Here is a 19763-nt window from a genome sequence, read left to right on the forward strand (position 1 = left end):
AGGCATCACGTTTTCAAATGCCTTGGTCACTGCAAAGTACAGTCTATCATTAAAGTATACGCACATACAAACGAGTATTTTAACGTATTGTATGCATTTGCATATGTGGGCCATGCCGCAAGTCCAGTTCGCTGAACTCGACAGTGGCTCTCTTTTATATTCTCCCTCTCTCTCTCTCTCTCTCTCGCTGTCTCTCTTTCTATAGTTTTGCAGACCCTTGGGAGCCAATTTAGAATGCGTCTCACGTCGCGGCGCGAACACCTCACGGGCACTTGACACTCTTTGTGCAACTTCCCGCCCACCTGCCAGTCCAATATTTTTAATGCCTTTGACTTTGCCAACGTAACGCAACGCAACGCGAACCAGCTACGAGCTATATGAGGTGGCGAGTGGGCGTGGAACAAACATTTGCCAGGTCAACACAACTCGACTTGGGGCTAAATTCAGCTGATGCACCGTGTATTTCGAGTTGCGTTTCCTTTTATTTTATACTCAACTTATAAATCCCAAAAGTGGTCTATTCACATTTTAATAAAATTCATATTTAATCAGGTACATAGAGAAATGAATTCAGCTTAATGAGTTTCTAATTGAAATGAAATTTGGCACGGAAATTTTCCTAAACATGAATTGCTAAACTACAATAATTTCACAATATATAATATTTATGCAATATGATGAATAAAAGTAATGAAAATGTTATTATTGCTTCAACAAATCGATTATACTTTAGTCAATTACTGGCGTATACATAATTTTTTAAATTGCATAAATTCAATTAAAATAAATACTTTAATTATTGAAATATTGTTCTACTTTTAATAAATCTTTGTTAAATATTTGTTATTATTATATAACAAAGAAATCACATATATTTTATTTTAATCAATTATTTGCGTATACGCAATATAGTAAACTGCGTAGAAAACTAATTATAATTTCGTTCAAAATATAGTTGTTGACATATTTTGTTAGAGTAATCAATGTAATTTAATATTAAAAATAATGAATAATAACATAATTGGAAAGAAAAACTTATATAAATTATGCTCGTATACGTAATATTTTAAATTGAGTACACATTGTTAGCAGTTGAATTATAAAATAACGTAGTTATTATTCATTTATTTAAATTGAATATTTTTCAAAAAGGTTTGTATCAAAAAACAATTAATAATTTAAAAGTTGGAAAAGAAATTGAGAATGAATAAAATTTGCAAAAAAAAGTGCCTATTTAATCATATAGATTAACTAATAATAACACACAGCTCAATAAGTTCCCGGCCTAAGAAGGAAAAACATATTTTTTTCTAAAATTTTAGTTTTATTCATCAATATAGTTTCCATCTACGGCTATACAGTCAGTCCACTCTTTCGCTGGCTCCACTTGTAATTTATTTGCTTAGTTAAAATGTAAATTGAGACACTGTGCCGGTCACGACAGGGCCAAAATGCAGCTCTTGAGGATAACAGCAACAGGCGGAGAAGTGCATTGCACACACACACGCACATACACACACTCACATACATAGAAAAGCACACAGACAGAAAAATACATAGAGCCAGAGCATAGAGAGAGAGAGAGTGGGAAAGAGTCCGACACGTACGTGGCATAGACACTCGTGCAACGCATTTGCTGAAGCCACATTTCAGCTGCCACAATGAGAATCATAGAAAATAGACTGTGCAATTCGGTGCGAGAATAATGCGCGAAAAGGAAACGGCGAGAGGTGGCGAGGCGAGTTTTATGAGGCGTTTCGCGTTGCGTTGCGTTGCTGCCGAGCTGAAGCTGAACTCTTGTCGCACATTCAGTGGGACATGCCTCATTTGTGTTAATTTGGTAACGGTGGCAGCGGCAAGGACTTCATGAGGTCGACCCAAGTAGGCGTTAGATAAATGCCAGACAAAACGAAAATTACATTTATAGTAATTTTAGCTCGCACACGAATGCGTACAAAATAGGAATAGGAAAAAATAGAAAGTTTTAAATTGTTCAAATTTTCTGTATTAATATAATAGCATGTCGTATAAAAAGCTGCTCTTTGTATGCATGGGTAAGTTAACACAAGTTTTCTTCAAACATCGAATGTTGTGATATAACTGTGGAACTCAGGCAACTCTTGTGGCTCACCGATGGCCGAGGCCATCATGCAGAATCTGATGGTGAAGACGAGTCTCTACTGGGAAATCGATAGCGCAGCATTGCGCACCTGGAACATTGGAAGAAAGCCGCACAAACAATGCTTGAGAGTTCTGCGGGAACACGGACTGCGTTCGGATCACTTTTGCAGGCTGGTTAGTTGAGCAAACAATTTATTTAGATTCATTTTCAACCGCTCTTCTCGTTAGCTGACAGTGCATGACTTTAGCTATTTTGACCACATCATCGCCATGAATGAGCACGTCCATAAAGAGCTGATGCTGTGGGCAAACGGCAATCATGTGCAAAACACCTCGAATGTTGTCATGCTGGGTTCATATACTAAAAATGGCAAGTCCCTCTCGCTTATCGATCTTTCGCCCGTAAGTTGTCACTATAAAGAGGTTTAAACTATAAATTCAAAGTATTTCCTTAATATGTAGAGTCGCAAACTGAAAGCTTTTCGCATCGCATACTATCAGATCAAGGATTGCTGCAAGCAGTTAATACTCAGTCAGCATGTGAAAATTGTTCGTTATGATTTGCCCAGCACAGATGAAGAAGATGAGCACAACTTGGATACGATGCTTCGATCACGATCACCAGAGTCAGACAAAAGTTTGTCTGAAATAATGCCCGACCTTGTAAAGCGATATCCATCAAGGACTTCTGTATCGACTGTATCTTCAGTACATAATTGCCTTGAGAAGAAATTGTGTGACAATTGTGGACAACAGTTTTTAGCCACCCTCTAAATGACGTGTTACGACCTTGCAATAAATTTATAAGATGACTTTAATCTGACATGCATTATTCTTCTACCTATCGCCTATCGATTGCTCTTTAATTGGCTTTACAATAACTGGGCTATAAATGGCGCGATTCTTTGCCAGCCCAGCTCTGTTGGTTCGAAATTCTTTAATGTGAGACATCTTATCTGAGCATGGTGGCCAGTTTGTTGCCAGAGACGTTTGCCATTGCCATGTCCGGCTCTGAACTTGGGCCTCGGTACGAGGCGCAGTCGAGCGGTAATGGCTCCGTGCTGGACAATGTAAGTCAACCAGATCCAAAGAAAGTAAACCCACAATTTAAAATTTCTCTCAAATTGCAGGTGCTGCCGGACATGGCGCACCTGGTCAATCCCTATTGGAGTCGCTTCGCCCCCATGGATCCAACAATGAGTAAGATACTGGGCCTCTTTACGCTGGCCATCCTGATCATCTCTTTGTGCGGTAATGGCGTCGTTGTCTTCATCTTTGGCGGCACCAAATCGCTGCGCACGCCAGCCAATTTGCTGGTCTTGAATCTGGCCTTTTCCGATTTTTGTATGATGGCCTCTCAGTCGCCCATTATGCTGGTTAATTTTTACTATCAGACATGGATCTTGGGCCCACTCTGGTGTGATATCTATGCTGTGTGTGGCTCAATGTTTGGTTGTGTGTCCATTTGGTCCATGTGCATGATTGCCTTCGATCGTTACAATGTGATTGTGAAGGGCATCAATGGCACACCGATGACCATAAAGACGTCTATCATGAAGATTATATTCATCTGGCTCATGGCCACGTTCTGGACAATAATGCCGCTGATCGGCTGGAGCAGCTATGTTCCCGAGGGCAATTTGACCGCTTGCAGCATCGACTATATGACCAGGCAATGGAATCCACGTTCCTATCTCATCACCTACTCCATATTCGTCTACTATGTGCCGCTCTTCTTGATCTGTTATTCCTACTGGTTCATTATAGCCGTAAGTAAATGGTATTTTTCTTCAATTTCTCACACTTTCACGGTATCACGCTTCAGGCTGTTGCTGCTCATGAGAAGGCAATGCGGGAGCAGGCAAAGAAGATGAATGTCAAGTCCTTGCGCAGCTCCGAGGACTGTGACAAGAGTGCTGAGGGCAAGCTAGCCAAGGTTTAAGTATACCATTTATTTATTTATGTTATATACACTCAACAACTGTGTAATTTTACTTACTCAGGTGGCCCTAACGACCATTTCTCTTTGGTTTATGGCCTGGACTCCATATCTGGTCATCTGTTACTTTGGTTTATTCAAGATCGAGGGTCTAACACCCCTGACGACCATTTGGGGTGCCACATTCGCCAAGACCAGTGCCGTCTATAATCCCATTGTCTATGGCATAAGGCAAGTGTCCAGCACACACATACACACACAATTAAATGTGTTCTGCTTGAAACTAAGGTCTCTATATCTTTTCCACCCATTAGTCATCCCAAGTATCGTCTGGTGCTCAAGGAGAAGGTAGCTTTAATTGCCTTTCAGCTGTCTATTTAAAAATTAACTGGTATTTTGCTTTCTCGGCAGTGTCCCATGTGTGTTTGCGGCAACACGGACGAGCCAAAGCCAGATGCGCCTCCTTCGGACACGGAAACAACTTCAGAGGCGGACTCCAAGGCCTAAACAGGGCAAACAACTTTAAGCAATTGCCTAGAAGAGGCACAAAAATTAATAAAAAAAATAATTGCAATTCAAGCAATATGTTTAACTATCAGCAAATGATACAAAAATGTAAAAAATAATCAAATAGACTCAGCTTGTTGAAATTGACAAAATATTTAAACTTATGTTGCATACTTTTAGGAAACTCGTAAAATTCAAAAGAACAACTTCATGGGCGGAGTGCAAGACCCAAACTGGACAAACAACTTTAAGCAAATGCCTAGAAGAGGCACAAAAATGTTAAAAAAAAAAAAATGAATTACAATTCAAGCAATATGTGTAACTATCAGCAAATCATACAAAAATGTAAAAAATATTCAAATAGACTCAGCTTATTGAATTTGAGAAAATATTTTAATTTATGTTGCATACTTTTAGGATTACCAAGAAAAACAATGTATGGAGTCATTATTTTGTGCATGCAACAAAATATGTGTTTGCCCTAAAATCATTCTTAAGATGTAATTTCGGAATTTTAATGTTGTGCTTAGCTTTAAATAGAAGTCAAGGCGAATTCGGCGTGTATTGATCCCACTTGCAGACCTTCAACTTTGCTTTTGTTTCATCTGTGTTTTTTTGGCACACATTTCCACGACGCTAATGTCGCTATTTGCTTTGACTGTTTCATTTTGCTGCCTCTAATGACTGTAATTACTCAGTTACATTCGCTTCACTCATTTGACTCCCACTAGACGCATCCCGCACATTTGGTGTAATGAGCACAGAGCACAGAAAGCGAAACAGCCACATACGGCAGTCTAATTAGAATACAACAAAACAAGCAACAAAGCCAAAAATTTTTTTGAGACCGTCAGCAATTTTGGACCAGAACTTCAACATCAAGTGCTCACACTGACAACGCCACTCAGCTCGCTGGTCTCATATCAAGCCAATCCATCATCAACTTGAGCAACAGCCTCTAGACACTGAATTGAAGCACTTTATTTAAAGCAGCGCACAATTGACAACATTTTCAACAGAACAATCCAGGACGAGATGCACCAGATTTGGCCCACGATTGACCAGCCAATTCACCCACTGAGATCAACGCCCAGACCTTGGTTTCAGCCACACAGTTGGTGTGCTTGACAATCTGCTGATCTTTAATCAGTGCTTCATCGCAGATACTTAGCGCCTTCTTTACTGAGTCCAATAGCATATTGCCGCTGTCACGAGCTTCGGCATTTGGAGGCAACTTCTCATCCAACATCTCTTTCACAGTGTTTGATACCGCTTGGGAGTTCGCAAGAGAAACAGTGACATTCTGCGCGTTTGTCTGCAACTATGGTGGTAAAATTTACAAAACAAATTCAACGCAAACTCAAAACTGAAAATACTCACTGGGCAGACAACGAAAAAGAGCACAAAAAGCGATGCAGTCAACATGTTGTGGCTACGTTCAGTAAACTACTGTGTAGATCAGCATCCCAATGCTATGATATCAGGCGTTTCTATTTATTTGCCATCAGCTATCTTTATCTCTTAAACCTCTTATCTAACATCTTATCGGCGCGCTTAATGCTGCCATGTAAAACAATGTTGTAAAGTTGCTTGTAAAGTTCCATTCCATAACATTGAAGGCGACTGCTGCGTCAACACTTCTAACCCAATTAAAAATTTTATGGTTGTCTCAGACTCTTGACTATCCGATCTTATCAGCAGATGCGACGAGTGGCAAACGGAAATGCCACGAGTGGCAATTTACACCTTCAAGCTAGGGCAAATATTTAGTACAGGTGCGAAAAGTAAACAGTGGCTACCGAAAATATACGAGCGGATGTGTGATGTCAGCACCGGAGAGGCTTGGTCCGAGTACTTTCAGGCAATCCATAATATTTCCTCTCACTTGCCCAACTCCATAGTCTCTCCCCACTCTGTCTCTCTCTCTCTCTCTCCAGCTCACTTGCCAAAGCCGCAAAAAATGGTTGCCTGCTTTTAGGGGCGCCACTTTTGCATACAAATCCGCAAACCCGAAACAAATTTACATACATGCGCTTATGGAGTGCGCATTTTACGTCCCTTTCTCGCTCGCCAGTCCCTTTTTGCTCGCCGCTTTTTGTTTTTCTAACCAATTTTAGCATATATTTGGCAGAGGGCTGCCCAAAAGCGGCCGGGTTTTATTTTGTCCACTTTTTTGTTCTTTTTTTTTTAAATATTCGAAATGGCTCAACTTTTGCATTAGCCCCACACAGGAAGGAGGGAAGCGGAAATGGGGTAGCATGGCTGGGCGTGGCAGAACTTAACAAAGTTCCATCATACATACGAACGTATTTGTTGTAATGAGTGAGCGAAAGCAAGTTTCAATCTTGGGGCAAATATTTCAATTAAGTGACAAAACTTTGCACTCGCCTGATCCATGTAATTCGCCTTGTCATCGCTGGTATGCATATATATATATATGTATATATATGTATATGTATGTGAAGCAGACGCTCCATTGACATGGCCAGCGGCTGTTTCAAAATTTACATTTAATTACATATTTGAATTTGAATTTGAATGTGCTTTGCCGCATTTGGGCGGCCAACGAGGCGTATGCGTCATTTGGCTCAATCTTGTTGCCTTCTTCAGGGCTCCACTCGTGCACTGGCCTGGCCTGGTCATTTGCGGCAAATCTTTGGCTCGTTAAGCCAAACAATTTAATCCTCCTAAATGCTGAAAGCGGGCGACCGATTTCTGCACCCCAAAATTCATGCACAAAACGACGTGACATCAAATCAAATTGGCCAAAGGACAACTATTAAAAGGACTGGCTTGGAGAGCATGATAATTGAAACTGCATCGTCGAGCTGTGCGCACATAAATCAACATTATCGTTGCCAAAGCCACTCAATGGATCCACTTTTGGTTTGCCATGCGTTCGAAATCATGCAGTGGAAACATTTTGACCGAGCCCCGAAAATTGATGAATGCATAAAGCGGCGTGGCCAACAACAATTTGCACAATGTTGGCTTTCAACCAGTCCGCAACCAACCAGCGAACAAAAAAAAGGACCCAGAAGAGAAGGAGGAGCAGGAGGAGGTCATGAAATGCCGCAAAAAGGCGAACAAATAAAGTGAAGGAATTCAAATATTTGGCCAAAATGCGTCAAGTTGTTCACGCTTGGCCTTCTCGGCGACTCCTGCGGACACTGAACTATACATGATGTAAGTGAACGACACAACATTAGCACCTCCCCCAAAAGGAGCGTGGAGAGAGGAAGCGAAAGGAAAGCTGGAAAATTTCGTAATAGCTGTGAAATTTAATAAAGTACAGATATGCAAAACACTTCAGCAGCTCAGCCCAAGTCGAGTCGAGCCACATCAAAGCGTGTCCTGGCATAGGTCAAGGATGTGTCTTGAATTTTCCATCTACTAAACATTCTCTTACTTTCTTTTTCTTGTTTTTTTTTTTTGCTGCTTTTCAAACGTTTATTAAAGTATATCGAATCTATGCTGGTGTATTGCTTTTTAGTTAGTTTGTTTCATTTACAGTGAATGCAAAGTTTTTTCGCCTGAGGCTTAAACAACGACTGCTGCGGGGGTGGAGGCAGCAAGACGTGCCTGCCACTCGTCATCGATGGCCTTCAGCTCGTTCTTGGCAGCCGTCAGAGTGGGCTTGACGCAACGGATCTGCAGCCAGGGCAAAGTGGCGGTGGTGCAGCCAGCGAATCCTTCTTGTGCCTTATCCAGGCTAGCCTGTACACGCTGTGCAAGATCTGCGGGGAAATCGGGCTGGGCGAGCAGACGATCGGCTTCCTTTTGCAGCACAACGGACTGGAAGAAGACGGAGACAGAGAAGCCTCCGAATGATGGAACAACTGGGGCAGCGGGAGCTACGGGTGCTGCGGGGGCAGCTGGAGCAGCACCTCCCGCACCTGCTCCTGGAAGGGAGGTACCGAAAAGTCCATTTAAATATGGATTATATGCGGCAGCGAAAGGATTCGCAGCCGCAAAGTTGAAAGGTGGACCCTACAGATAATAATTTTCACTGTAAATAAATTATGCAACCTTTTAACACAATTCACTTATTTACCTGAGCGGTAGCGCAGGCGATGGCAGCGAGTAAAACAATTGCGAATTTCATTTTATTTTGTTCAAGCGATTCGATTTCGTTTTCTTCTGAGTATAGCTCAGTCGTGGTAGTTTCAGAGAGACTAATATCTGGCTAGACATTGGAGGGGGCTTATATACACATTGGGATAACTAATAATTTTCATCGTTATCAGAATGCCGTCTCACTCCAGCGCGTTAGGTTGGTATTGAACTGATTTACATGCCCTACTATTTGTTTATCAAAGGTAGCACAGTAATCTCAACAAGAGGTTATCTTTTTGAGATAAAATCTGAGAATTTGCAAAAGCTGCCGTCTCACGCAAAGACGTCAGGAATGCGATGAGTTATAATCGGTAGATGTTTTAAATTCCAAAATATCCTTAAAACTGATGTTTCTATATCCCAATCAATAATTTCAAATAATGGCGGCAATTTCAAATTTAACATGTCTCGTTAAGTTGACAGCTCTGTACATTGTATGTTAATTATTGGGCGCAACTATTTGAAATTCGGTAGCTGCAATTTTATCTGTTATATCAAGCTTATACGCAAATGACTTTACAATACGATCCTATGAGTCATATGTTTTCTTAAGAAAATATCTAAACAAACAAGTTGTAAATATTTTGCACAGATTGTAAAACTAATAATTCAGCAAACACTTTATTCACACAACGCGTTAGATAAATATTGTAATTGCCTACATTAAGAAGTAAGTAAACAACAGTGTTATTTTAATTGATTATTTTGTTATTTTGTTGCTGTTTGTTATCTCGACTCAAATGAAAATGTATAGGAAGCATAACAAGCTGAAAAATATTATGTAACGTAACCGACTTTAACTAACAGTGGTAAGACATGTTAACAGCTATAGACAATAATATCGCAGTGTGACCATTACTACATATAATACTTCTGGTACCAAAATACTGAAACTTACATTATCCTTACTCGCCTTGATTTGTTGTTTTGTTCAACGTTACCTTAGTTAAGACAAATAAAATGCTGTTGTCAAGAAAATCCAAATATAACTAAAAGATGTATTGCATTTTTGTAGAAAAACTACAAAAGTAAATATATTTTAAAATCGCGCGCCTAGCTTAACGTATTTTCTGCTTAAATTGATCCACACACACATAATTAGTGTAACCAGCCTCGTAAATAGGGCAGTGTGATACGCTGGTATTTTTTCCGACGCAAAATAGTATATTTCCATACGCAATGTTGCGGTCACGCTGTAGATACTAAACATTTTTGTACACAGCCAAATATCGATTTAGTTTGATAGAGGAAAAACGACCCCCGCGTCCAACACACCAGCCCCAAGGCAGAGGGAGAGAAATAGTAGTAGTAACGACAGTCCTTCAAACATTACGCAGCCGAAAAGAAAAAAACTCCAAGGTTCTGCTGCATTCATATTAAAACGACAAAAAGTGTGAAGAGAAGTGTCAAGCGCTGTGTGCTGCGTGAGAAGAGACGAGATACCTCAGAACGAAACGTGCAGCGCAAACGAAACGAGTGAAAGTGCAAAAAACAGAAAAAAGAAAAGAATTGAAAATCTATACGACTGGCGTTTTGTCACAATTTCTTCCAGTATTATATCCACAGCCTCAATCTCAATCAGTGTCAGCCACAAGCAGCAAGCAGCGGGAGCAGCAGCGTCAGAATAAACTTATCCACCCCCAACATCGACGAAGACGACGTCAACGTCAAGTGCACGCCGCGTAAGTCGTTCAAACGTTAAAAATAGAAATACATTTTATGTTATTGTATATAGAGTTTAGTCCAAATCTATGAAATCGAAATTGGAAATTTGAAATTCAATTCAATCAAATCAACAATTAAGCGCCGCTTGAAATATGCACAATTGGCAAGTCAACTAACTCCACTAAACCCGTTCACAGCAACCGCGTCGTTGACATCAAACCACAGCGAGTAAAACTAGCAGCGCACCAACAGAGGCAGCGCAGCAGCAGAGACAGCTCGAACAGCAGCAGCAACAACAACAAGGCTTCGCCATGGCTTTCGCCGGACTGAAGAAACAAATCAACAAAGCGAATCAGTATGTGACGGAGAAAATGGGCGGTGCGGAGGGCACCAAGCTGGATTTGGATTTCATGGACATGGAACGTAAGACGGATGTCACCGTTGAGCTCGTCGAGGAGCTGCAATTGAAGACGAAGGAGTTCCTGCAGCCAAATCCAACGGCCAGGGCCAAGATGGCAGCAGTCAAGGGCATCTCGAAGCTGTCGGGACAGGCGAAATCGAATACGTATCCACAGCCGGAGGGACTGTTGGCCGAATGTATGTTGACGTATGGTAAGAAGCTCGGCGAGGACAACAGCGTGTTTGCGCAGGCGCTCGTCGAGTTTGGCGAAGCGCTGAAACAAATGGCCGACGTCAAGTATTCGCTGGACGACAACATCAAGCAGAACTTTTTGGAGCCGCTGCATCATATGCAGACCAAAGACCTGAAGGAGGTCATGCATCATCGCAAGAAGCTGCAGGGCCGGCGTCTCGACTTTGATTGCAAGCGTCGCCGGCAGGCCAAAGATGATGAAATTCGTGGTGCTGAGGATAAGTTTGCCGAATCACTGCAATTGGCACAGGTAGGCATGTTCAATCTGTTGGAGAACGACACTGAGCATGTCTCGCAATTGGTCACTTTTGCTGAAGCACTATACGATTTTCACTCTCAATGCGCCGATGTGCTACGTGGTCTGCAGGAGACGCTGCAAGAGAAGCGCGCCGAGGCAGAGAGCCGGCCACGCAATGAGTTTGTGCCCAAGACGCTGCTCGATCTGAACTTGGACGGCGGTGGCGGCGGCCTCAATGATGACGGCACGCCGTCCCACATTAGCTCGAGCGCCTCGCCGTTGCCCTCGCCGATGCGCTCGCCAGCCAAATCGATGGCCGTCACACCGCAGCGCCAGCAACAGCCATGCTGTCAAGCATTGTACGACTTTGAGCCCGAGAATCCCGGTGAATTGGGCTTCAAAGAGAACGACATCATCACGCTACTCAATCGTGTCGATGACAATTGGTATGAGGGTGCTGTCAATGGACGCACCGGCTATTTCCCGCAGTCCTATGTGCAGGTGCAGGTTCCACTGCCCAACTAAACTAAACAGAAACTGAAACTGAAACTAAACGACAGTAAACAGTAAAGATGCCATGCAGTAGATGGATTTAGAATTAAAAACTGAATGTTTTTTTTGGTTTCGTCGTCCAGCAGTCGGCGACCAAGTTTGGCAGTAAAACAAAACAAAGCAAAACAAAAAGAAAGAGAGAAAAATGAGCAAAACAGCAGCAGCAGCACATGCATTGCATACAATATTATGTAGTAGTTGATTATAATGCGGTTAGAAGTTACGGTTACGGCTTAGCTAGCTACAGCACACAGCACACATTCATTCGTGGCCATAAACAGCAATCATGCAACATTTGCAACAAGCGAAAACTAACATACAAATATTACAAAAATAAACAAAAGCAAGCGATAAGCGTTAAGTAACAAAACAAAAAAAATATATAAAGTTTAAAGCGAAATTTTACCAGTTGGCAACACAATAACTAACAAATTAATTCAATTACAATTAAATTAAAGCATGTAATTATGTACTACTACTACTACAAACAAACAAACAAAAACTAAACTAAATTTACGAAAATTGTTCAAATAAGCCGATTAGAAGTTTTGCCATATACGTTGTCTGCAATTCGATTTCTATTTTTCAATTCGATTTTTTAATGCTAAATCAACTCAAGAGTGGAAAACGTTTCGATATTCAGCTATTTAACAAACAACATTTTTTGGCAGAATGTCAACTCAATATATTAATTAGCTAGATATACACAAAACATACATAATACATGCATATATATATGTTGCGATTTTTCTGCTTTCTCACATCTTATTGATTGTTGTAATTTTCTAGTTAATTTCCATTGCGCTCTCTATGCAAATACGCTATCTACCTACCAAAAAGCAAAGCATCATATACCCTCTAGTATATACCTACTACCTATACCTATACCTATTATATTTATTGTAAAACTATCCGAAAACAACTGATATTTGTGCAAAAACAATACTCCTTACACTCTATTCCCTTTAAAAATCCTTTGAAAAGAAAGAATATTGAAAAAGGCATTCGAAACATTGAAAAAATTATACAAAAAATAATACTGTCTTAATGTTTGTTGTAAAATTTAAAAACTAATTCAAATTCAAGGATGAACAGAACAAAATTTGTATCCTACTTTTTTGCTCCTTTTTATGTGTGTTGTTTTTTTGTTATTTATATACATAACTATTATATGAATCAAATATATATACACAATATATATATATACATATATATATATATATATATAATATAGATATATTTATTAAGCATATTATCTACATGTATATTTATTATTATGTATTTATTATAACATATACCGAGCAGCAAATAATAATATAAATAATAATAATAATATTACAAGCAAAGTAATGAACAACGTAACGGAATCCTCCTAAGCAAAACCAGAATATAACTAGTTAAAATTTGAAAATACAAAGTAATTATGAAACAATTACTGATATTAAACACAACGTTGATAATAACTATGTATAAAAAGCAAAACAAAACCAGTCAAGTCAAGTCGAAGCGAAGCAAAGAAATTACTAACCAAAAGCAAATAAGTTTACTAGAGAAATACACCTACTATATGTATGTATGTAAACGTAACTGATCTCTGCATCAATAAAATGAAGAAGCAGCAGCAGAGTCAGATATGGGAGACTCAAACTAGCTCCATTAACAGGCAAACAACAAATACGAGTAGTATAATATAGTACATGTGGGGAAGAATGTATGTGTGTACTAGTTTATGTATACAAATAAGAACAAGAGTATACACAATTATATATTTACTGATTGATAATAAATTAGTTAATGAGCAACAAAGTTGAAATTTACGAGCGCTAAAAAATGAAACATAAAAAAAGCAACATTCGCCGCGACACTTGCCAAACATTTCCAGAGAGCGAAAAGAAAGAAAGATAGATAATTTTTGGTCTCGTAGCCGAAGAGGCATTAATGATGATGATGACGATGATGTCGCGAAAAAAAGAGTAAAACAATAATAATTGTAATTATGCATTTGTGTGGTGGATATAAAGTAAAGTTTAATTATATATACATACAAGTACATACCCTACATACTTACAACAAATACCAACAAATTATATAAGAATAATGCTAAAGAATTCTAACAAAACATAAAACTGATGCCCTAATTTATGCAAAAACAAAAACCACAAAAAAAACCAAATTGAATACATTTAATTTTCAATGTGTCTTTCGTTCAAAATCATAAAAAAAGGAAAAACCCAATTTGCGTTTTGTTTATTTGCATGTTGACCTTAAAGCAGTAGCGTATATCTTTAGCCGTGGCAAACGCTTCCTTCCTTCACATCCTTCCGGTTGGCCTTGGCCCCACACCACACCAAGAGACGTCTCTCTCTCTGCATGTTGCGTAACATTGATTTGGATGCTGCCGGTTCTCAGAGGGAGAGCAGAGATGAGGCACGACATAGCGACGTCGTCGTCGCCAATAAAGCAGCAAAAAAATGAAAGAGAAGCATTGAAATTTTCGATTTTCCATAGCAACACAATGGGGCGGCAGACGATGAGCATCAAAAGTCTTTACCCTCGTCTCCTGCCCTGTCTCCCACATCAAACAAAAAGAGGATGGCCCAGTTGTCATGACATTGAAACGTGACGCAACACCCCCCAAACCCTTGCATCACATCTCCGCATCATCCGTTGAGGTCATGCCGTCATTGTTGAGGATTCTGAGCGTGTGGCACATCGTCCAGTCAGTCTCAAGTGGGGGCATTCCTTAGCTCCTCCAAGATGAAATGACTTCTAAATATAATTGTGAGTGGCAGCAAATTGTTGGGTGATACGAGTATGACATCAAGTGACATCACTGGGGCGGTTCCTCGACCTAATCTTTATGGTGGTAATTGTGATCTCTCATTTGAAATGTTATAGCCTTGTTAACTGCAGTAAAAAGTAGAGAAAGAAGAACCCTGAACCTCTCCGAGATATGCGTAGATTAACTTCTGTTGTGCGTGCACATATTTTATCGCTGGAATTTTCCAATGACATTCATTCAGGAACGAAACGTTAGCTTTGTAACACTTTATAACTGGCAAATCTTAGTCGTGAGATTATTTTATTTAGTTGAAGGACTTTTATACAAAACTGTTTTAATTGTATTGTTATATATATTATTTTCCACTCAGCTGATCATTATTAAAAAAAATCGTTCAAATAATTGTCTTCTTTGTAATATCGAATTTATGTTTAAGACACCCTTACAAATTCTTGAAAATGAAAACTAATGATATAAAATAATAAAGATCTAATTTTATTGTACATTCAAAACTATATTTCTACTAAGCGACGAAGCTGATTTTATCAATCTTAAAAGTAATCCTAAAATCCATATTTTTCTCTATATACAAAATAATAGAATTCTGTTATGTTGAATTCTCTAAAATCTTTTGTTTAAAATCCGGTTTTATCATCCCTTAAAAAATTGAACAAATAATTCTTGTTCTCTATATAGAAAACCAAAGTTTTCTTTATCTCGAATTCTTGAAAATCTTCTGCAGAAAACCGGTTTTATCATCCCCTAAAAATGTCAACACCTGTGCACAAACCAGTTTTCCATAACAAAATGGTTCCGCAATCTTTATAGCACATGAAAGTTTGGACACGTGCACAAATAACATTTGAAGGAAACATGGCGACTAATACAAAGATGATGAAATTAATTATTAAATCATTCACTATTAACAATAGCCACTGCAGCTAAAAGAAGTGAAGTAAATTTGACTTTCAATCATCATTACTTATAAAGGCAAAAACATTTGCCAATTTGATAAAGTCTGACAACATATGACTTTGGCTGTTTATCATATCGCTATTGGGGTCTGGCCAACCTATCTTATCAGCCTTTTTTTTTGGGGAGCGATGTACGTCCCGTCACTACACAATGAGTAATGTCAAGAAAAATCAGGCTATAAAAGTTTCTTTTTATTTCAATTGTGAAAAATACAAAAATGGAAAAAAATGAGTATCTAATCGAATAGTTTGAGTACATTACAATACTTGGATCGTATCGTCTAAAATGGGTAGATAAGTAGTATCTTTTAGATGAGCACATATTGCTCATACTGGCTGAGCACTTTACGTTTAGGTCTCTGGATTGCCTCATGTCCCAATGTCAAGCAAACCGGATCCTTCTTAAACACTCCTTGAGCCTGGAGCACAGCATGCGGAGCACAACGCCAGGGATCCTCGGTGTCCACCTGCCACTTGAAGAGCTTCTGCTGCAGCTGTTTTAATGTTGCTGTGTATTTTGGTTTCTCCGCCAGATTGAAGCGCTCCAAAGGATCCGTCTTGATGTCATAGAGTTCCCACTCGGGTCGTTGATAATACTGCTGAAGGGTGCGATACCAAGGCAACGCCTGCTTGTTGATGGTCGCATTGAGGATCTGCTGGAACGTGGGTGACGTGTAAAAGTCCTGATCAATGGGAAAGTCGGCCCAATAGTTGAGATTGTGGATGAGCTTGTAGCGTCTGTTGCGCACCATGCGCATGGGATACGCCATGGTCACCTCATGATAACTCTGGCTGCCAAACACCGCATCGTTTTCCTCCGGCTTCGGCTCGTTGAATAGCACAGGCAAAATCGATTGTCCGCTGAAGCGAGTTCCATTCGATGGCGACAGTTGCAACGCATCCAGCACAGTGTGATAAATGTCCAGCAGACTTACCATGGCGGCACTTGTCTGATGACGTCTTGCATCCGGCTGCGGCGACGAAATAATAAGTGGCGAGCGAATGCCATGCTCGTAAAGATTGGTGCGTCCACCGGGAAAAGGTGGCCCATTGTCGGAGGTGTAGATGACGATCGTGTTCTCTGCCAAACCAGATCTCTGCAATTCCCTGAGCATCAGGAAAACGCCCTGATCCAAGCGGGAAATGGTCATATACTGTGCGGCCAACTCTTGCCTCACCACATCCGTGTCAGGCAGCCAGGGAGGCACCTCCAAGTTGCGCCAGTCGTAGTAGATGGGTTTCCAGTCCGGTATGCTGCCCATTCCCTCCTCACCGCTGCCCCAACGCTCGCAGAACTCGCCAAACTGTGGCGTTATGTGACCACAACGATGCGGATCATGGAAGGCGACTGTCAAAAAGAAAGATCGATTCTCTCGCTTGGCTTGAGACAAGAACTCATGTGCATACTCCTTCATCCGGGTGATGTTACGACCAATCTGATTGATTGAATGCTGTTCCTCCGTCTGCTCAAAGTCGAATTTAAAATTGGCTCCGGGACCAACGTGTTTCTTGCCAATGATCCCGCTCAGGATGCTGCCATTGCTCTGCTGACGCAGTACATTGGGCAGCGAGATGATCTCAGGCAGCACATTAAAGTTGTGCACTCCTTGGTGGAGTCCATACATGCCATTCGAGTGACTCGCCTGTCCCGTCAGCAATTGTGCCCGACTCGGACTGCAACTGCTCACCGAGGTGAAGGCGTTGTTGAACAGCAATCCCGTGTTTGCCAACGCATCCAAGTTTGGGGTCTGACAGTACTTGTTGAGATAGGCGCCCATCTCGAAGCCAGCATCGTCAGCGAGCAGCAGCAGCACATTCTGCGGTCTTGTGGCGCCACAGCAATTGCTGCCCCACAAAAACAATAATAAAAACGTCGCAAATGTCAGTCGCATTTCTCAACGTACTCTGATTCAATCCGTCGACACTCTGCGTCTCACTGACTGAGTCCAACTGATCCGCATTCAGAGCTTGGCTCAGCAATTGAAAGCCCCCCCCCGGCTTGCTCTTTCCATTCAATTCCATTCATTCCAGTTCCAGTCTTAATCTCTTTCACAGCAAGAGCTCAACGCTGCAAATACATATTCAAACACATACAATTTATTTATTGTTACTCGACTTTATGTGTGTATGTATGTGTGAACTTGCACATTCACTGGGAACTGGCTTTCTTTTAAAGCGGGTTGCCGGCTACAATCTACTTTGATTTGGATTTCATTTCATGTTGATATGAGGTTTACCAAAAGCAATTTTGAACTTACATCTGATTACATTTCTTTTCCTTTACAAAAAACCATTCCTAATTAATAAATTAGAAATGCTATTTACTAATATTGGTTGGTATTTAGTATTTCTATTAACCTATTTAAGATGTTTTTATTTCATAAATATTTTAATAATAGAATTTACATATCTCGATATAATGATATTGATAGTTTATTTATTTTGAATTCTTCATTTATTTCAATATATGTATTTTAAAACAGTAATTGTGTTATTACAATTATTATTATAATAAAAATCATCTGGAAATAAAATATAGGAATTTATATATTTTTAATTTTGAACTAATGCAAAGATTGTACGAAATAAATAATTGCTTTTTAGAATGTCATATAAAAAGTAACATTTTCTTAAACTTTTTCAAGTAATATGCGGTAATATGAAAACAAAAAAATTGATATTTAATATCATTTATATATTCATGAATTTACATACATATGTACATACATCACGGTATGTACATACATCACGGTACATATATCACGGTAAAATAATCTTGCAAGCTATCTACAGACTTTGTGGTTGATGATAAGCCTATCACGTCAGTTCATTGACTTGATTAGATTTGTGCAAAACATTAACGAGTTTGAGATACTCGTTTCAAAATGTTACATTGTATGTACATACATACAGTATGTCAAGAAACTCTTTACACACTGAAAAAAACACATATTTTTTGACTTTGCATGCAAAAATAACGTCTTTAGTTATTATTTTTCAATTTTTTTTTAATGCAGATCTATTATTTAGCAAATTTCAAATTAGTATGTACAAAAATAAAAACAATACAACCAAAGGGAACATTTTAAATCAACAAAATATGAGCTTACACATTTTTGACACTGTCAAGAAAGTGTTTACACACTTTAGTTTTCGATTCTGTTTTGTTCTATTTTTCGTAAAAACTGTACTTTATTGTTATCTATGCTTATGCACTATTCGCTATTTTTGCATTCCTTTTCATTAAATTGCGAAATCTTGCTACGCACTTGTCAAAAAGCTGATTTTTAAATTATTTGACATGCCTGGAGCTGGTTTGACTTTTGACGTTACCCAATCGACTTATTATAGTCACCAAATTGGAAAATCTGTAGCTTAGCTAGTGGAGCTTATTGGGGTATCGCAAAAAAAATTTATAATGCTCCAAATCGAGCCGAAAATTAAGACAAACTGCAAGCAAAGTGTGGAAATGGTCGAAAAATGGATATTGACGAGCGAGCATACCGCCTTAAAATGGGCAAGGTCCGTCAAAACCCCCAAATTTTGATCAGAACCCATGCCAAGGAGTTGGAAGAAGAGTGTGGCACGGTCGATTTGCATGAAACCATCCGCCAACTAATTCTGTGGAGCAAATACTATTTTCCCAATTTTACTGTCAGAATGATGTTGCGCTGATGTAAGGCTGTTAGCGGCTTGTGCCATACTCTAGTTGGTCCATCATTGTAGTATAGCATTTTTTTTGGTTTTACATAGAATACGACGTCATCCTAATAGTTGTCCGGAGTGATTCTCATGTTAAAAGCCAAAATTTAAGCGTTTTCAACATTTATTTTCGAAAGCAGCGGCCTCTTACGCGCAACCGTTTCAACGGTTGAAGAGTATTTGTTCCGCAGAATTAGTTGCCGGAAGGTTTCTTGTGAATTGACCATGTCACACCCTTCTTCCAACTCCTTGGCAAGGGATCTGATCAAAGTTTGGGGGTTTTGACGGACCTTGCCCATTTTAAGGCGGTATGCTCGCTCGTCAATATCCATTTTTCGACCATTTCCACACTTTGCTTGCAGTTTGTCTTAATTTTTGGCTCGATTTGGAGCATTATAAATTTTTTTTGCGATACCCCAATAAGCTCCACTAGCTAAGCTACAGATTTTCCAATTTGGTGACTATAATAAGTCGATTGGGTAACGTCAAAAGTCAAACCAGCTCCAGGCATGTCA

The 19763-nt window shown here is 39.7% G+C and overlaps 6 protein-coding genes across 6 annotated transcripts; 3 read left to right on the forward strand and 3 right to left on the reverse strand.

Annotated features, from left to right (window-relative positions):
- The first annotated feature begins 1902 nt into the window (after positions 1-1902).
- LOC132784449 (low molecular weight phosphotyrosine protein phosphatase) lies at positions 1903-2944 on the forward strand. Its single transcript, XM_060790075.1, has 4 exons — positions 1903-2054; positions 2114-2295; positions 2350-2523; positions 2584-2944. Exons 1-4 carry the CDS (start codon positions 2021-2023, stop codon positions 2893-2895), a joined length of 702 nt encoding a protein of 233 aa, XP_060646058.1. The 5' UTR covers positions 1903-2020; the 3' UTR covers positions 2896-2944.
- An 88-nt stretch (positions 2945-3032) lies between these two features.
- On the forward strand, positions 3033-4628 carry LOC132784448 (opsin Rh2). Its single transcript, XM_060790074.1, has 6 exons — positions 3033-3191; positions 3252-3890; positions 3947-4057; positions 4125-4291; positions 4375-4408; positions 4472-4628. Exons 1-6 carry the CDS (start codon positions 3084-3086, stop codon positions 4565-4567), a joined length of 1155 nt encoding a protein of 384 aa, XP_060646057.1. The 5' UTR covers positions 3033-3083; the 3' UTR covers positions 4568-4628.
- An 898-nt stretch (positions 4629-5526) lies between these two features.
- LOC132784451 (uncharacterized) lies at positions 5527-6045 on the reverse strand. Its single transcript, XM_060790077.1, has 2 exons — positions 5948-6045; positions 5527-5888 (listed from the first exon to the last, which is right to left on the reverse strand). Exons 1-2 carry the CDS (start codon positions 5990-5992, stop codon positions 5580-5582), a joined length of 354 nt encoding a protein of 117 aa, XP_060646060.1. The 5' UTR covers positions 5993-6045; the 3' UTR covers positions 5527-5579.
- A 1931-nt stretch (positions 6046-7976) lies between these two features.
- Positions 7977-8774, reverse strand: LOC132784450 (uncharacterized). The gene is made up of 2 exons (XM_060790076.1): positions 8622-8774; positions 7977-8557 (listed from the first exon to the last, which is right to left on the reverse strand). Exons 1-2 carry the CDS (start codon positions 8670-8672, stop codon positions 8108-8110), a joined length of 501 nt encoding a protein of 166 aa, XP_060646059.1. The 5' UTR covers positions 8673-8774; the 3' UTR covers positions 7977-8107.
- A 1123-nt stretch (positions 8775-9897) lies between these two features.
- LOC132785094 (endophilin-A) lies at positions 9898-14025 on the forward strand. Its single transcript, XM_060791082.1, has 2 exons — positions 9898-10365; positions 10546-14025. The coding sequence occupies exon 2, from the start codon at positions 10660-10662 to the stop codon at positions 11761-11763; it is 1104 nt and encodes a 367-aa protein (XP_060647065.1). The 5' UTR covers positions 9898-10365; positions 10546-10659; the 3' UTR covers positions 11764-14025.
- Positions 14026-15704: 1679 nt separating this feature from the next.
- LOC132786830 (N-sulphoglucosamine sulphohydrolase) lies at positions 15705-17510 on the reverse strand. The gene has a single exon (XM_060793519.1). It carries the CDS (start codon positions 17436-17438, stop codon positions 15855-15857), a length of 1584 nt encoding a protein of 527 aa, XP_060649502.1. The 5' UTR covers positions 17439-17510; the 3' UTR covers positions 15705-15854.
- Between the last annotated feature and the right edge of the window lie 2253 nt (positions 17511-19763).

This window comes from Drosophila nasuta, chromosome 2R (assembly GCF_023558535.2).
Source record: "Drosophila nasuta strain 15112-1781.00 chromosome 2R, ASM2355853v1, whole genome shotgun sequence".
NCBI classification, from domain to species: Eukaryota; Metazoa; Arthropoda; class Insecta; order Diptera; family Drosophilidae; genus Drosophila; species Drosophila nasuta.

Coding starts and splice junctions, on each gene's coding strand:
- LOC132786830 (XM_060793519.1), bottom strand. CDS start 17,438: ATGCGACTGACATTTGCGACGTTTTTATTATTGTTTTTGTGGGGCAGC.
- LOC132784448 (XM_060790074.1), top strand. CDS start 3,084: ATGGTGGCCAGTTTGTTGCCAGAGACGTTTGCCATTGCCATGTCCGGC. Junction 3,192..3,251: donor ATGGCTCCGTGCTGGACAAT/GTAAGTCAACCA, acceptor CTCAAATTGCAG/GTGCTGCCGGACATGGCGCA. Junction 3,891..3,946: donor CCTACTGGTTCATTATAGCC/GTAAGTAAATGG, acceptor ATCACGCTTCAG/GCTGTTGCTGCTCATGAGAA.
- LOC132785094 (XM_060791082.1), top strand. CDS start 10,660: ATGGCTTTCGCCGGACTGAAGAAACAAATCAACAAAGCGAATCAGTAT.
- LOC132784450 (XM_060790076.1), bottom strand. CDS start 8,672: ATGAAATTCGCAATTGTTTTACTCGCTGCCATCGCCTGCGCTACCGCT. Junction 8,558..8,621: donor TCGCCTGCGCTACCGCTCAG/GTAAATAAGTGA, acceptor TATTATCTGTAG/GGTCCACCTTTCAACTTTGC.
- LOC132784451 (XM_060790077.1), bottom strand. CDS start 5,992: ATGTTGACTGCATCGCTTTTTGTGCTCTTTTTCGTTGTCTGCCCA. Junction 5,889..5,947: donor TCTTTTTCGTTGTCTGCCCA/GTGAGTATTTTC, acceptor TTACCACCATAG/TTGCAGACAAACGCGCAGAA.
- LOC132784449 (XM_060790075.1), top strand. CDS start 2,021: ATGTCGTATAAAAAGCTGCTCTTTGTATGCATGG. Junction 2,055..2,113: donor GCTGCTCTTTGTATGCATGG/GTAAGTTAACAC, acceptor TGTGGAACTCAG/GCAACTCTTGTGGCTCACCG. Junction 2,524..2,583: donor CGCTTATCGATCTTTCGCCC/GTAAGTTGTCAC, acceptor CTTAATATGTAG/AGTCGCAAACTGAAAGCTTT.